The sequence below is a fragment of the Zootoca vivipara genome, chromosome 3 (genome assembly GCF_963506605.1).
Source record: "Zootoca vivipara chromosome 3, rZooViv1.1, whole genome shotgun sequence".
Taxonomy (NCBI): Eukaryota; Metazoa; Chordata; class Lepidosauria; order Squamata; family Lacertidae; genus Zootoca; species Zootoca vivipara.
Genome location: NC_083278.1, coordinates 108,515,761 through 108,531,710, shown reverse-complemented (window position 1 = coordinate 108,531,710; position 15,950 = coordinate 108,515,761). Strand labels below are relative to the sequence as shown.

At 43.4% G+C, this 15,950-nt stretch overlaps 1 protein-coding gene across 11 annotated transcripts in view; it reads left to right on the top strand.

Moving 5' to 3' along the window:
- ASB3 (ankyrin repeat and SOCS box containing 3) overlaps positions 1–15,950 on the top strand; it is a 45,478-nt gene that overhangs the window by 18,700 nt on the left and 10,828 nt on the right. For all 11 annotated transcript variants that reach the window (XM_060273117.1, XM_060273126.1, XM_060273124.1 and 8 more), the window contains 5 exons: positions 1,343–1,550; positions 2,953–3,111; positions 10,656–10,768; positions 11,473–11,608; positions 12,819–12,996. In XM_060273117.1, coding sequence (XP_060129100.1) covers positions 1,355–1,550; positions 2,953–3,111; positions 10,656–10,768; positions 11,473–11,608; positions 12,819–12,996 — 782 coding nt within the window. In that variant the 5' untranslated portion in view covers positions 1,343–1,354. The remainder of the gene's footprint in view (positions 1–1,342; positions 1,551–2,952; positions 3,112–10,655; positions 10,769–11,472; positions 11,609–12,818; positions 12,997–15,950) is intronic.

Below are 15,950 nucleotides of genomic sequence, written 5' to 3'. Positions count from 1 at the left end.
TGTAAAGTGGTGCATGTCAGGGGCCGGGCAATAATAATAATAATAATAATAATAATAATAATAATAATTTCACACATGTTAATATGGTCAGAAGTGGAGGAGAGGTTGCTATTTACAATTTTATTGTTTATGGTCACTCACAACAGTTGCGGATTGGCTGCTTTAATTGCAAGATAAAAGTGGCATTTTATGCATGCTTAACATAATGTGTTGTTTGGCCCTCAGTAGAGGTGACAGTGCAATTATGGTGCATGCCTACCTACAAGTAAGAATTGCCGGAGTAGTAGCCCTGTTTCTTACAACAAAAGCAATACTGTACTGTAAAATGAGACTTGTGGCACCCTTAAGGGACTATACTATTTTGCAAACTTCAAAAGTTCATGCCATAATAGATTTATTAGTCTTTGAGGCCCACAAGACTCCTAGTTTTACCTGTAAGTAGGTCCACTGAGTTGAACAACACAAATACTTTAAAACCCTTCAAAATAAGGGCTAAAAACTTGGATAAAAATGGAAGGTTTTGCCTGGCACCTAAAACTAGACAAAGATTATGGGGTGAGCAGTCCAAAAGTGGGGATTCCACCACTGAAAAGGCCTTTTCTTGTGTTGCCATCCTCTGGGAGGGTTTCAGATGGCAATGTCAGGGTCTGGGTAGTTCATCGGGGGGAGGTGTTCCTTGAGGTATGTAAGGTTCCCTGGGCCATGTAAGGTTTTATAGGTCAAACCAGCACTTTGAATTGAGCCCTGAAACTAAAAGGTAGTCAGATTGTCTCAGGTGCTCAGATTGTCTTGCCCTGATGAGCAACCTGGCTGCTGAATTCTGCAGCAGCTGCACTTTCTGAACTGTCCAAAAAGCAGCCCCATTTATAATGCATTGTGGTAATCTATCCTGGAGGTTACCAGAGCATAGATGGCAGATTTTAGCCTATCCCTGTGTAGATAGAGAAGTAGCTGGGCCACCATCGCCCTACACACTATTCCAACTTCTGTTAAGCCTACAAAAATGTTAATTCGTGAGACATTTGAAACTTGTGTCAGTCAAGCATAATTGTAGAATTTCACTTACCTTTTTCATCTGGGGCCTGGTCTGTCCTTGCCAATTCTCAGACATCAGTGCATTTTGAAGCAAGACTTCAAATGTCAGTGAGATCCAAAGCGATATCTTTATCACACAGTCTTCAAAACACTTTCCTCAGATTAGTTTATAACCGAGATAACTTTGAGATTTCTACTTCAAAAAGTGTAATTTTTTGCTGAGATAATGTATTGTCGACATCCTGATCTGTGCTAACTTTGTCAACGTGTGTTTTCATTTTCTCTCTGTCTTTTTTTTTTTTGCTAGGATTCTGTTCAAATGGATTTCACAGAAGCCTACTCGGACAGGTGCTCTGTGGTTGGGCTTGCAGCGAGAGAAGGCAATGCCAAGCAATTGAAGAAGCTTATCAAGCAGGGGTATAGTGTTGATGTCCCTGATAACAGGGGCTGGATGGCAATCCATGAAGCAGCATTTCACAACGCAAGTGCATGTCTGAAGCTCTTAATTCATGCAGGTAAAGGAAAATAGGGTCTCATACAAAAATAGTGCTTTAGAGTCCACTGTTCTCCAGTACAGTGGTACCTCGGGTTATGTTACCTTCGGGTAACGTAATTTGGGGTTGCAAACATGGCAAACCCAGAAGTGTATACTTCCGGGTTTTGCTGTGCGCACATGCGCAGAAGTGCTCTATCGCGCCACAGGTTTGCACAGAAGCGGTGCCTCTGGATACGGACTTTTTGGGGTAAGTACGGACCCCTGGGACGAGTTAAGTTCGTATCCAGAGGGTCCACTGTACTGGAGTCCAGAAAGGCAGAATCTACAACGTATCTGGCATCTCCTACTAGTAAATGCTACACAAATTGTGGGCCATGCATTCTTAATTAGGGAGGGAACATGGGAAGTTGCCTTATACAGAGCTGGATTGTTGGTGCATCTAGTGGAGCATTGTCTAGAGTTATTGGCAGCAACTTTCCTTGGTATCAGGAGCTTTTTATCAGCCCTGCCCAGCTTTAGCAACACAGGAACTTCTGCATACAAGGGAGATGCTCGTCTACCCCGGAGCTACAATCCTTCCCCAGCTTGCAATAAACAAAGGCAAATTGGCAGTGGACTTTTTGCCTTGCGGTATTCATGTCAAGTAGCAATCAGTAGCTGGTGTAGCATAATAGCTAATGCTTCAATCCTAATCTCACTTAACCTGGGAGTAAACCCTGTTGGATTCAGTAGGATTTACTTGGTGAGAATTGCCGTATAGGAAACCGCTGTAAATCATGAAGTCCCTGGTTTAAAATCTCACCCCTGCTGTGGTTTTCCAAGTCAAACTCCTATACAGTATAAGAGTCACATGATCAGTCCGCTTTTCTTCATGAAACAACTCTTGCCGTAATAGCTTTGTGGCGGGTTCAGCATAGGGAGATGCCCAACATCACATTGGATTTAGCTGTTTGTTTGATGCGTGAGCTGCTTTCCTATGTAAATTCACCCAAAAGGCGGTGTAAAGTACAAACCGCAACTAGCAGTCATCTTAAACTTGCACAATAGAACCAAGGAAAGTAATAATTTGTTAAAACCCTTTTAAAAGCTAGAGCTAGTTAGGAGTTTGCAATCCCAAAATCCTAATCGTAACGAAAAGCTACTGTTAATAAACAAAACGAAAAGAGCTCCACAGGTACAAAACCCTGACAGCACCATGTAGAGGAGATCTTTGGGGGAATGGCTGTGGCTCAGGGGTAAATCACCTGCCTTTTTAAGCCGAGAAAGTCATCAGTTGTCCTAGCTCCCCACTACTTTACATCCAGCCCATCAAAGTCGATGTAAGCTTATCTTCTCCTACTGCTTCCATCCAAAATGAAGGGATTGCCTATTTTCTAATGCTATTTTGCAATGCTGTTTTTATTTTATTATATCGTCTCCAGCACCCTCTGATAGCTACATAAGATCGAAGACATTTGAGGGCACTTGCCCGTTGCATCTTTCTGCAAGCCAAGGAAGTTTGGAGTGCGTTGCTATTCTTCTAGAATCTGGAGCTGATCCCAATGAGCTTACTAATGATGCAAGCACACCATTATTCTTAGGTGAGCACACCCCATTCTGAAAATACCCTGGCCCAAAAATAATTGAAATAATTTACTTAACCTAAAATTAGACAGTTTTTGTGGAGAACCGGCAGATGTCAGTGTTACTCAACGAATGGCAAAATGCTGCAGTGTTTTGAAACAGCTTGTATGGAGGTATATTCTCCTAGGGCAGTGTTTCTCAACCTTGGGTCCCCAGCTGTTGTTGGACCCACATCTCCCATCACTCTTGACTACTGGTCTTGCTAGCTAGGGATGATGGGAATTGTAGTCCAGCAACAGCTGGAGACCCAAGGTTGAGAAACACTGTCCCAGGGAGTGAGTTGTTGTTTGGGTCTTGGGCTGGAGGTGGGGAGAGGGACTATAAACTCCGACATTTCCCCCAATCTATATTCATGGATCCTGCAACTGGGGGATATGACCACTGGTGGGGATGGACTGCGACAATTTTGGTATACAAATGACTGGTAGGAGTGGTTAGCTAGAACTGGGGAGTAATCAGCTGGGAAGACAGAGTTCAGTGGCTAGGGATGCTTCACAGAAGCAGGTGCACCCTTGACCATAGTCAATCAGGCTGAGGCTGATGGGCTGGAGTCCAACATTTGGAGGGCCTCAAGGTTCCCTGCTCCTGGATTCTGTGCTCTGTCCCAGCTCCAGCCAACCTAGCAGTTCAAAAGCACACCAGTGCAAGTAGATAAATAGGTACTGCTGCGCCAGGAAGGTAAACGGCGTTGCCATGCGCTCAGATTCCTGTTTAGTCATGCTGGCCACATGACCCAGAAAGCTGTCTGCAGACAAACAGCGGCTCCCTCGGCCTAAAAGTGAGATGAGTGCCACAACCCCACCTTTGACTGGACTTAACTGTCCAGGGGTCCTTTACCCTTTACCATTTAGTGTCTTATCCAGGTATGTTAGCAGACGGTAACATTTTTCTGAACCATATTTATGAAAACATAGCATGCTGAAACAAGGTGTTCTGGCATCTACAGCCTTTTTTCTTTGTGGCTGGAACGCATCTGTTTAACATTTTCTGCTCTTTAGAGTATTCCCAGGAATATTTTCTTCTTCTAAAATATTCCCTTTTTTATGTGGTTTGTTGACAATGCTCTCCGTTGGGTCTGCTGTGTAAACTGGAGTATCTTCACATGTCTGTTTCTTTAGTAATCTTTTCTTCTTCTTTATACGTTGCTGAAGAAATGATTCTAAATAGGAAGAAAATGTTTTAGGCATTAGTGCTAGGAGCGGCAAGGGTCCACAAATGCAGTTGTGCTTTCTTAGCTCAGCGCATACATTTGTGGGAAATGCAAAGGGAGAAATGTGGGGTCTCATTTCTGACCTCATGCTGGGCTTCAGAGATACTGAAGCAAGAAGATTTCTGGCCATGCACATCCCTTTGGGCATGATACTCACTCATCTTCTAAGTTGAGGGAGAGTCAGGATCAGCGGCTACTACAAATTTTTGGCCTGTTACCCAAGCCAGTCAAAACCTCTACAACCTGATATACAGCAGGGCTAGACTGATGATAGATTCGGATCTGCTGATGGATCTCTGGGTAATTGGTGGTAGATCAATAAGTGTAACTGGCTCCCAGTTGTAGTAGCAACTTAAATGCTTTCTCTCCCGCCTGAGTTTGGCTATTGGAATCGTGACTCTGTAGTAATTCAGATAGTGTTTTATAAGCAGGACTTCCCAGTGCATAAGACAGGGTTGTGGTAGGCGACTAATTCCTGAGCCATCATTTCGTATCTGGCTCTGGTACAAAGAGAAGAGGATGTTGGATCAGGCCAGTGGTCTATGTCAGGCATCCCAAAACTGCGGCCCTCCAGATGTTTTGGCCTACAACTCCCATGATCCCTAGCTAACAGGACCAGTGGTCGGTGAAGATGGGAATTGTAGTCAAAAACATCTGTAGGGCCGAAGTTTGGGGATGCCTGGTCTATGTAGTCCAACTTGTTGATCTAACAGTGGCCAACCAGATACCAACAAGAAGCCTGTAACCATTACTTGGCCACAACAGCTGTCTATCCACTTGTGATTCCCAGAAACTTGACAGCAGAGTTGGGACATAGTCATTATGGCTAGTAGCCTTAGACCTTCCTCATAGTCTTCTGGATCATCAGAAGAAGTGTAGGTAGTGAGAGTTTTTCCTATCTTCACAATAGCTTGTTGGATCTCAGCTTCAAAGTATCATGTCCCTAGTTGCTGAATCAGGAAGCCCCTTCGTTGAGTGCTCATCAAGAAAGTGCCACCTATGTTACTATACTGGAGAGGGGTCATAGCTCAGTGGTTGGGTCAGCTGAAGTCTGAAAGGTTAAAGGGCCTTTTAGTGGAGGTGGCAATAGAAGAAAGAGATTCACTTGGTGGCAGTGGTGAAGTTAATAGATTTGTACAACTCCAAATTTTGCAATTCAAGTCTCTGGCCGAGTAAAGTGTACGGAAATGAATATACTGTGGTAAAGTGTGCATGAAAAGACATATTTGTGAAAATAACATACAAAAAATGTCATCTGTTGGTTTTCAAAAATGTGCACATGAGGGAAAGTTGCATAGAAAAATGTGTATATAGTCATACCTCATGATACGTCCGCTTCATGTGGCGTCTTTCAGGTTACGGACGTGCTGAACGGACGGAACAGGTTACTTCCAGGTTCGGCGTGTCCATAACCTGTGTGCATGCGCAGAAGCGCCGCATTGCGTCAGACGCGTGCACAGATGCGGTGCTTCATGTTGCGGCCTTTTCATGTTGCGAACGGACCGCCAGAACAGATCCCATTCGCAATATGAGGTACCACTGTATTAGGTGAAAATTGCACTAAAGCTTTGATGAATTCTCATAAGGACTTTTTATTTTCAATTGCTAACTAGTGTCGAAATACAGTTAACTGAATCAAAGACTGAAAGAAACAAAAATTGACAAGTTCACCCATGCCTACAATCACTGTAGGTCTCTGGGGGCATAATGCACTTTTTCATTTTCTGTCTTAAGATTACAGAAAATAAAGAAACACCTCCCTCCCCAGCTCAATCTTTATTAATGCTCAGGTTTTTTAAAAAATGATGGTGTTTTTTGGCTATAAAGTATGGCCAAGAAAAAGAAAAGACTGTATTTCGGAAAATGGAACGGCTCAACAGATGTCTGTTGGAAAGAGAAACCTCTTTTTCAAATTTGCTGCTCTGGTGAAAAATCAAGGCAAAAGCCACAAGCTTTCAGTTGACCTAGGAGAAACTACTTTTTGAGCACCACTGCAAATCCTGTCTCACATCTCTTTGCTATTCTTGGCTTTGTTGTTTGATTTTTGTTTTGTTTTCATGTCTCAGCCTGCTATTCTGTTTGTTTTCAAAGAATTTCTGACTCTCTAACCTCCTGATGTGTGGGGATTTGGGGTTGTAAGCTGGCAGAGTTAATAGATCAGTGAAAGAGTCAAGTCCACTGAGGAAGTTGAGAACAGTCAAGGCAAATTCTTGGCTTAATAGGGAGAAGAAATCTGCTTGGCAGTTCTGTGAGATTTCAAGAATCAGAGAAGCAAAAGCTTAGGAAGGAAGCATGTTCTGAGTTTATTTCCTTCCTTTGTTTCAAATAAATACCTCCACAGAGACTATTCCGTTAAAGTACCTGCCTTTAAGCATTCTGTGCATTAGTGTTATAAAAATCGTTCAGGGTTATAAAAATATGCAGTCCTTCAATCTGTGTGCCATATCATATTTTATTTCCACAGGGGTAGTTGTGTTAGTCTGTGGCAAAATTTTGAGGGAGTGCTGGGGTGACAGTCACAAAATGGCTGCCGTGGAAGAGACTTCCCAAAACACAAAATGGCTGCATGGGGAGATTTGGCAGAACACAAACTTAGAGAGACAACCACCCATGACTAGGTTATGTTTACTAGAGACTGACTTACAGTATTTTTTAAAAAAAGCTCAGAGTTTGCCAAGGGACACTACAGAAAGTTTTCATGGGCAACATGGCACCCGCGGGTGCTGGGTTGGCGACCCTGTTCAGTTAATTTTCATGGAAGTAAAACTGGAACAGGCATTTTATTCCCCTTCTCTCTTCTGTCCTTTCCCAGTACTTTTTGGTCTTAAGGCCATCTGTTCTTTTAAAAAAAGAAACGAAAGATTGCCATTCTTTCCAATAGCAAACTAGCTTTGCGACTGGAGGGCTGTAACTCAGTGACGGAGCATATCCTTTGCATTCTATTATTATTATTATTATTATTATTATTATTATTATTATTATTACAGTATTATTATTAATATACAGAAGGTTCAGTTCCTGGTGTCTTCAGGTATGGCTGAGAAAGAGCCACTGCCAGTCGCAATAGAAAATACTGAGCTACATATGTAGATTAAGGCTCCATCTTTCTGCCATCTTCTATATTTCCACACCCAATTAAAGGAAATTGCTTTATTCATGAATAACACTGTATTTTGCTAATTTTTTTGCTGTTGTTGGTGGCTGCATTAAACACTGGTTGGAAGGACAGAGTTAACTTCTTCTTGTTGTTTAGTCGTTTAGTCATGTCCGACTCTTCGTGACCCCATGGACCATAGCACGCTAGGCACTCCTGTCTTCCACTGCCTCCCGCAGCTTGGTCAGACTCATGTTGGTGGCTTCAAGAACACTGTCCAACCATTTCGTCCTCTGTCGTCCCCTTCTCCATGTGCCCTCCATCTTCCTCAACATCAGGGTCTTTTCCAGGGAGTCTTCTCTTCTCATGAGGTGGCCAGAGTATTGGAGCCTCAGCTTCAGAGTTAATAACTAATAATTTTAAATTATGGCTCTTTTGTAGGTATTTCTATTAGATCAGGGTCATCCTGTATGATGGATGGGTGTGTGTATTTTAATGAATGGAACAGAGTGAAAAATTATGAGTCAAGTGGGGGGAGAGAAATGTACGTGCAAAAACTGAGCAGTGTTAAACTTATTTTTTAGTTGCTCATTTGTTTTATAGATGCTTTTTTGATTTGTTAATCCTGTAGTATGACTTGTTTTTAGCTTGCTTTTTAAGTTTCTGGTTTGTTAATAGTGTTTTATAGATTGTTTGGCTGATGACTTGTTAATTATATTATACGATTTATGCTATGCTTCTAATGCTCTGCTCTGTTAATGTTATTTATTGTTTGTAAGCCGCTTTGGGATTCATTTGAATGGAGAGCAGAAGACAAAGACAGTCGCTCAATCACTGACCACTCTTAGAACTACATCTCTCCCCCTGCCCCCCCCCCCGGTCATCCTTGCTGCTTTCTGCTATCAATAAGTTTTTGTCCTATTCTTAGAGCTCCGATTTAACACAGTATTTCACAAAACCTAATAGCACAGTTAATGCTGCAGTTGGGAGGGCATAACCCACAATTTCTTTCATGTTATTTATCACAGCTTTCCTCCCCCCCCCCCTTTTGAGGTTTTAGTTTACAGTGCTGCCAGACACACATTGATTTTTATTTTTATTACTTACCTGTGGCCTTTTCAAACCGACTTTTTGATTTCTCTTGGGAGCAAAGAACTACTGAAGCAAAATGTTAAAGAAATCCTTGCTCCCTGAGCCAGCTTTAGGTAAAGGTAAAGGGGACCCCTGACCATTGGGTCCAGTCGTGACCGACTCTGGGGTTGCGGCGCTCATCTCGTGTTATTGGTCGAGGGAGCCGGTGTACAGCTTCCAGGTCATGACTAAGCCGCTTCTGGCGAACCAGAGCAGCACACGGAAACACCATTTACCTTCCCACTGTACCTATTTATCTACTTGCACTTTGACATGCTTTCGAACTGCTAGGTGGGCAGGAGCTGGGATCGAGCAATGGGAGCAAGCCCTAGGCTCTGTGGTTTAACCCACAGTGCCACCTGTGTCCCTTGAGCCAGCTTTACATATTCCATTAAAAAAAAAAGTTACAGGAGAGATTGTTATCGTGTCTGCCATCTGTAAAAGGTGGGCTTAAGCGGCTGATGATGCCATGGAAAATGATTGGACACGTTTCCAAAGTCTCCTGGGAGCGAAGGAAAAGCGATCACATTTCTTGTACAGATGAGGAATCTGCTGAGAGAGATAAGCTGATGATGTGCCCCTTCTTCAGCTTTGTGGTCGTTAAAAATCCAGCAATGGTGAAAATTAGGAAACGACAATTATGTGCCAGGGTTTAGCCCTGCCCAGACCTTGAACCCGACATCTCAGATGAGTAGCAAGGAGAACAGGACCCTCCAGCCAAGGCTGTCAGTTAGCCTGAGGAACCATCAGATCTGGGCACCCCTGACCAAGGACCGGAGGTCCCCACACCACCTGTTTGGGTTTCTAGTCAGCTCTCAGGTTCCCCCACCTTCATCTCCCCCATGGGCCATGGAAGCAGAGGAGATGGGCCAGTTGGCCTCCGGGTTGCCCATTTGCCCTTCCCTCTTCCTTACATAGCCACAGGGCCGGATTTCGGTTTGATGAGGCCCTAAGCTACTGAAGGTAATGGGGCCCTTTATATGTCCAGCTGTCCTTTGTCAACAACAAATGGTCACTGTTTTTGTGTGTGGAATATATGCTATATGGTAATTTATGGACCTAATAGGTATCTAAAGCCATTTGCACATGTTGCCCTGCAACCAGTCCATGCAGAATGTAGGCACCCTATATATAGAAATGAGCAAACCAGTGATATTTTAGGGAGCAGGCTAGTAGGCGGGGCCCATGGCTTACATCATAGGAGCCTACACAACACAAAACACTGTTGCTGTATGGTTTTTTTTGTTTTTTGTCTTATATTTTGGAAATATACATCCAGTTTTTTCCCCTTTACATTTTGGGGTGGGGCCCTAAGCTATAGCTTGTTTAGCTATTACATAAGTCCAGCACTGCATAGCCACAAAGAAGGAACCAAAAGCTTTTGCTTCCACTTTAAAATTAAGCACCATTTCCCATTACACCTGAACGTGAGGAACTGTGGTTTGTTGGAAGAAAACCAGGATCAAGCTGTGGTTCCAGACCCTGGCCTGCTCAAACAAACCACAGTTTTCCGAGTTCAGAGGTAAAGCGGAACAGATTGTTTTAAAAGTGGTAGCAAAAGGTTCTGATCTCATCCTTGTGCACAAGAGGAGGATGGTGAAGGAAATACGTTGAGCTCAACACTCCGTTGTTGCTGTTGTTTGTTGTTTCTGTATTTATTTCCTTCCCTTCACCACAAGGTCCCAGGGTGGATTGCCACAGTGTAAAATGCAGCATTAAAAACATGGACAGCCAGAGTGGGTCTTAAATATACATATTTCAAATGTCGAAAGGCCAGGGTAAAGAGGTGTGTCTTCAGCATGCGATGAAAGCTGATAATGAACAGTTCACTGGCTGCCTAGGAAGTTGCAAATCTTTTGCCTCCAAAGCAGACATCTCTTGGAAATCCCCCCCCCCCCCAATTTTTTTTATGTAGGGAAGTCGAGGCTTGTGCACTGCTGCATGACTACTTAAGAGAATTAATTCTGACTTCAGTAGCTGGTGGAAAACAGCATTCTGATGTTGATTAAGATGAATGTATGTGGTGTAGCTGATAAGAATAATGGTTTTTAACCCTCTGTTTATAGCTGTTCAAAATGGACACGTTGACGTGATAAAGCTTCTCCTTCAACAAGGAGCAAATATTAATGGTCCCCACTGTTGGTCTGAATGGAATTCTCTGCACCAAGCTGCTTTTCAGGTAATCTATAAATCCATAATTCCATTTCCATATAAATAAAGTTTTACTCTTTCTCCCTTTCTCTCTTAAAATGGCAGCTTTGTGTAGTCTTTGCATGCTGTTCCTTTTGGTGATTTATGACAGCCGGGTGCAGAAAAATCAGTTTAAATGCAAATGATTGTTCTGAATACGGCAGGAATTGTGCTGAGTGTTAAACACAGTGAGCATTTAAAAATATTTAAAGTATTACACGTGTTTTAAGAAATGATCAAGCATAACATGGGTGATAAATCTGTTACTGAATATTAATTTGCTTGAAATAATTATTTTGTCCCGATGCACTGGGGCTCCTCAAACAACAGGCAGAAGGGCTTCAGTATTTAAAAGGTAAAATACAAGCTGGCGAGTTTTATTGCCTGCAGTTCCCTGCCCAAGCCAACCTCCCAAGTTCTTTGGCACAGAAAGCTCTCTGAACTGCTAGAGCAGCAGACGTTCTGGGCTGGGCCTTGCAGAATCCCGTGACTTTGACAGATTCGGCTTTAAATATGTACTGAACTAAACGTCTCATCCATCCTTACTTTTGGAATGTACAGAGTAGTCGAGGGAGGGAGACACTACTAAGCGCTGGGAACCACGGACAATGGCATGGTACTCAATGCAAATACATGTCGAGATCTTGATCTGTTTTTTAACAACGATGAACTCCTTTTTTTACCCATTTTCAGAACTACCCAGAGATATTGAAATTACTCCTTGACAAAGGAGCCGAAAAAGAATGTGTGGATGATTTTGGGATCACCCCTTTATTTGTTGCTGCACAGTATGGAAAGCTGGAAAGTTTAAGGATACTTATATCATACGGTAACCCTTTTCTGTTTCTGTCTTTCAGCAGATTTCCTTGGTGTAAGCTGAGGGGTGTGTGTGAATAACAGTCTTGCCATTGTTAAATAGAAGCGGCTTATTAACAAAGTGAATGTTTCAAGGAGAAGAGCTGTAGCTCAGGATTAGAGCATCTGCTGCAGGTTGTAGCAGAGACCTGTAGCTTCGATAGCTTTTAAAAGATTTAAAATGAATTTTTGGAGGGATTTGTTGTTATTTTGTTGCTTTATAAAAATAAAAGTAATAGATTTACATCTCCATATAATGCAAAACATTTAAAAAAAATAATGATGGCATTTAACTAAAACGTTGCACTAATGCAAGGATTAGCTATAATGCAACCAGGTATCCCTTCTCTCCTCAGCTTTGCATGTCTGCATCATCCCCAAATCTGCTCTGGAGGATTTGGGGACCCCCCCCCCCCCTCTAGAACAGGTTTAGGGGGCATGTGATGAGAGGAGAGGAGAGGTGAAGAGAAGAGAAGAGAAGAGAAGAGGGTTCTATTGCAGAAGGAGAAATCTGGGCACTGATGGACTGACATGCTTAACACGATGTTGACTAAAGAACAAGAAATATAAGACCAAATTCCTTTAAAAAACAATTTGACCAATCATACTCTAGAAAGAACAGATCCAACCCCTCCCCACAAAAAGATGACTACCACAGTAAAGGCCAGAGTCATTTCAAGGTGCAATCCAACGTTAAGAAGCTTGGGCAAGAAGGGTGGTCTTAAAGCTGGTGTCTGAAAGCTGACCATGTTGATGCCAGGCGTTTTTCCCTTGGGAGAGCATTCCACAAATGGGGAACCACTACTGGGGAAAAAACCCATTATTGCATTGCCACCTTCTGTACCTCTCTCAAAGGAGGCACACAGAGAAGGGCCCCTGGTGATGACTGAAGGTCCGGGGAAGCCGTTTGTGGGCAGTCTATCTCTGATGATCAGATATAGAGGGGGTGTCTGTTAATGTCATGTTCTGCTTTTGAGCGTTCAGAGGCATCTGGCAAGACCAGATGGGCCGTTAGTTTGACCCTACTGTGCACTTCATAACTCCCTGAGCTTGCATAGCAAGCATACACAGTAAAGGTAATTTACAGTGGTCCTATTGAATGGCAGGAAAGTTTGCAAGATGCAGAGCGCTGGGCTTTAACCGCCTCTTATTGATTAATTGCTGGATTCTCTGTTGCCTGTCAGGAGCAAACGTCAACTGTAAAGCCAAGGATCGGGCCACTCCGTTATTTATCGCTGCGCAGGAGGGCAATAACGAATGCACGGAGCTGTTGTTATCCAGTGGAGCAGATCCAAACCTGTACTGCAATGAAGATGAGTGGCAGTTGCCTATCCACGCTGCAGCGGAAATGGGGCACAGCAAGTAGGTTCTGGAAGAAGCTGCTACAATTTTCAAGGCAACGAAGTTGTCACTAGACTTACCTTGTACTCCTGGGGTAGGTAAGGTAAAGGTAAAGAACCCCTGGGCTGTTAAGTCCAGTCAAAGGCTGCTACGGGGCTGCGGTGCTCATCTTGCTTTCAGGCCGAGGGAGCCGGTGTTTGTCCACAGACAGCTTTCTGGGTCATGTGGCCAGCATGACTAAACCACAATGGAACACCGTGCTGGAAACCAGTGCACACGGAAACACCGTTTACCTTCCTGCTGCAGTGGTACCTATTTATTTACTTGCACTGGTGTGCTTTCGAACTGCTAGGTAGGCAGGAGCTGGGACAGAGCAATGGGAGCTCACCCCGTCACAGGGATTCGAATGTGGGAACGCAGGTGGCACTGTGGTCTAAACCATTGAGTCTCTTGGGTTTGCCGATCAGAAGGTCCAGGGGCTGGAAGTTCCATTGGCCACTTGAGCTGGGGTGTGGGGCTTACATCAGTGTATCTCTGACTGAACCGGCATTAGGGACATGTGCCGACGTAGCCCTGGCTGAGCCTTGTCTCACCCAGCAAATCATAGAATCATAGAGTTGGAAGAGACCACAAGGGCCATCCAGTCCAACCCCCTGCTAAATCTGCTGAATGCAAAGTCTCTCATCCAGGTAGATCTTAGGTTTGGATTGTGCTTCAAATCTATATAAACCAGGATTTAACTGCCTTTTAATTTTGAGGCTATATTTTAAAGTAATTTACAAATGTGTGATCTCTCTTCCCCCCCCCCATCCATTAAGGATCAACCTGTTTTTTTTTTTAAACATACTTTTTATTAATTTTACAGAATACAAAAAAACAAAAAAAAAAACGGTACATACATAAACACCTTTTCCACCTCCTTCCTACCCACCCACATGGGTCCTCCCCTGCCACAGAAGTATCCCATGTATGTGAACAGTCAGAGATGTTCCATTTTATGCTTGGATTTCTGTCCTCCTCCCCCTCCCCTGACCCCAAAGCCCCCCCCTGCCACCAGGGAGCTCCAGCAAACCAGGGCAGTACGCAGGAGGCCATCCATCCAACCATCTATTGTCATACCAAAAAAAAAAGGAGAAAAATAGAAATAGGAAAAAAGAAAAAAAAGAAAGGGCAAAAAAAGAGAAAAAAACAATACAAAACAGAAAAATTTTTCTTACATTCATGATTGTAAAACCATATTTTGTGGGCTTCCCCTCCCCCCCTCCCCGGTTTTCATCCCTTTTTTATCATCTGCAACAGTTTCTTACTTTATAGAAATACACCTTTGTATCTTATACAACTTCAAATCACTGAAAAATCAAACTCCCATTTTATCTTCCCGTGCCTAATTTTTTCTCCCTCTATAAGCCTCCATATTTTCACATTTTCCAAAATCCATTCACTTTTAAAACTATAACTATTCTCAATTTAACCTTACATCCCCGATTACCGGCTCCACCCCCCCAATCCAGCAAATTCCATAATCAGCAGACCAGTTATAAACCTGTTAATCCATCCATGTAATCACAACATCACTTTCCCTTCACCCCACCCCCTGTTTACAGTCTTTTGCCATCCAGGCCACCATACAGGGCCCCTGAATTTCTTCTCTTCTCTGCATATTTTTTCCTTCTTCCCTGTGGGCATTCTGGAGTTCCAATAATACCAATCGTGCCCCCCTCAAAAGCGGGGCACTCCATCCAACTTTTTGTAGAGTAAAGTCATCATTTTTTTCGTGGTGTGCTTCATTTTGTGTTGAATCATCACAGTCCTCATCTTCATCTTTTCCTTCCAAATCACAGTCATCATCATTGTCATTCTCACATTCATCTTTTTCAGTGTCAAAAGCTTCATCTCCTAAAAAATCATATTCTGCCATCACCATCTGAAATTTTTTCTGTAACTCTTGCCGTCGTGTCTCCTCTTGACATAGCTCTATTCTTGTTTCCCACATTAAGGTCAAAACAGACCGCTGGAACTCAGGGGAACACTTTTTTGTTGACATAATTCAATCCTGCCAAGGTCAAAACTTGTCACGTGGGGTGGAATATGATCACAGTTTATTTTCTCGACTCCATTTTAACAAGCTGGCTGCATTCTTCAAGTCTTACTAACAATAAAGTTCGAACTCACATTTCACAAACATTTAAACCAGAAAAGAAATTCCACAAAGTCCAGAAATACAAAATGAAATAAAAATTGACTCATAAATCCTGATCAACTCACTGGGTTGCCTGGGCTGCCGGCTCCCGAGGAAAAGAAAGATTTTTCTCAGTCTTTACCTCTTGCTGCAGGGCAGTCATAAACCACAGTCTCTCTCCCCTTCTCACCCTGCATCAAAGGGGAGATTCTCTTTGATGCCTTTGAGGGATCCTTTGAATTGCAAATCTTCTGTTTATGGCTTCGGGTTTCTATTTACTGTCTCTTTTGTTGCCGTGGGGGGGTGGTGGCTTCCTCTTTTCTCCCCTCTCTCCCAGATCCAAATTGTTTTATAATCCAAATCGTGAGGTTACTTACAATCTTTTCCAATCGTTTTATTTTCGGAAGAATCCAGCGCTCTCCGCCTTCGGCTTGAAGCTTCTCCCTGCTAGAATAACGTTGCCGCTCAAAATGGCCCCCGCGACTTCTACCCTCCTCGCTCCGGAGCTCTTATTAGAGCTAACCGAAGAGTTGGGGAGTCCGGATTTGGGCTGTGCCGAGCAAATTGCCCCCGGGACGCCCTTCCCGAGGTTCTAAGGGGCGCAGCGTCGCTCTCGCTGCCCTCCCCACTCCTAGCAGGGACGGGCCGTCTCGGAGACGAGACGAGACCCCGCCGATCGGCGCTGGCGCTGAACCCGGAAGCCCAGGATCAACCTGTTTTAAACCCTGGAATCACTGTTTTAATATTTATGTAATGTTGTAAGGTGGTAAAGTTGGGTTGCTGGTTTTTAAACTGC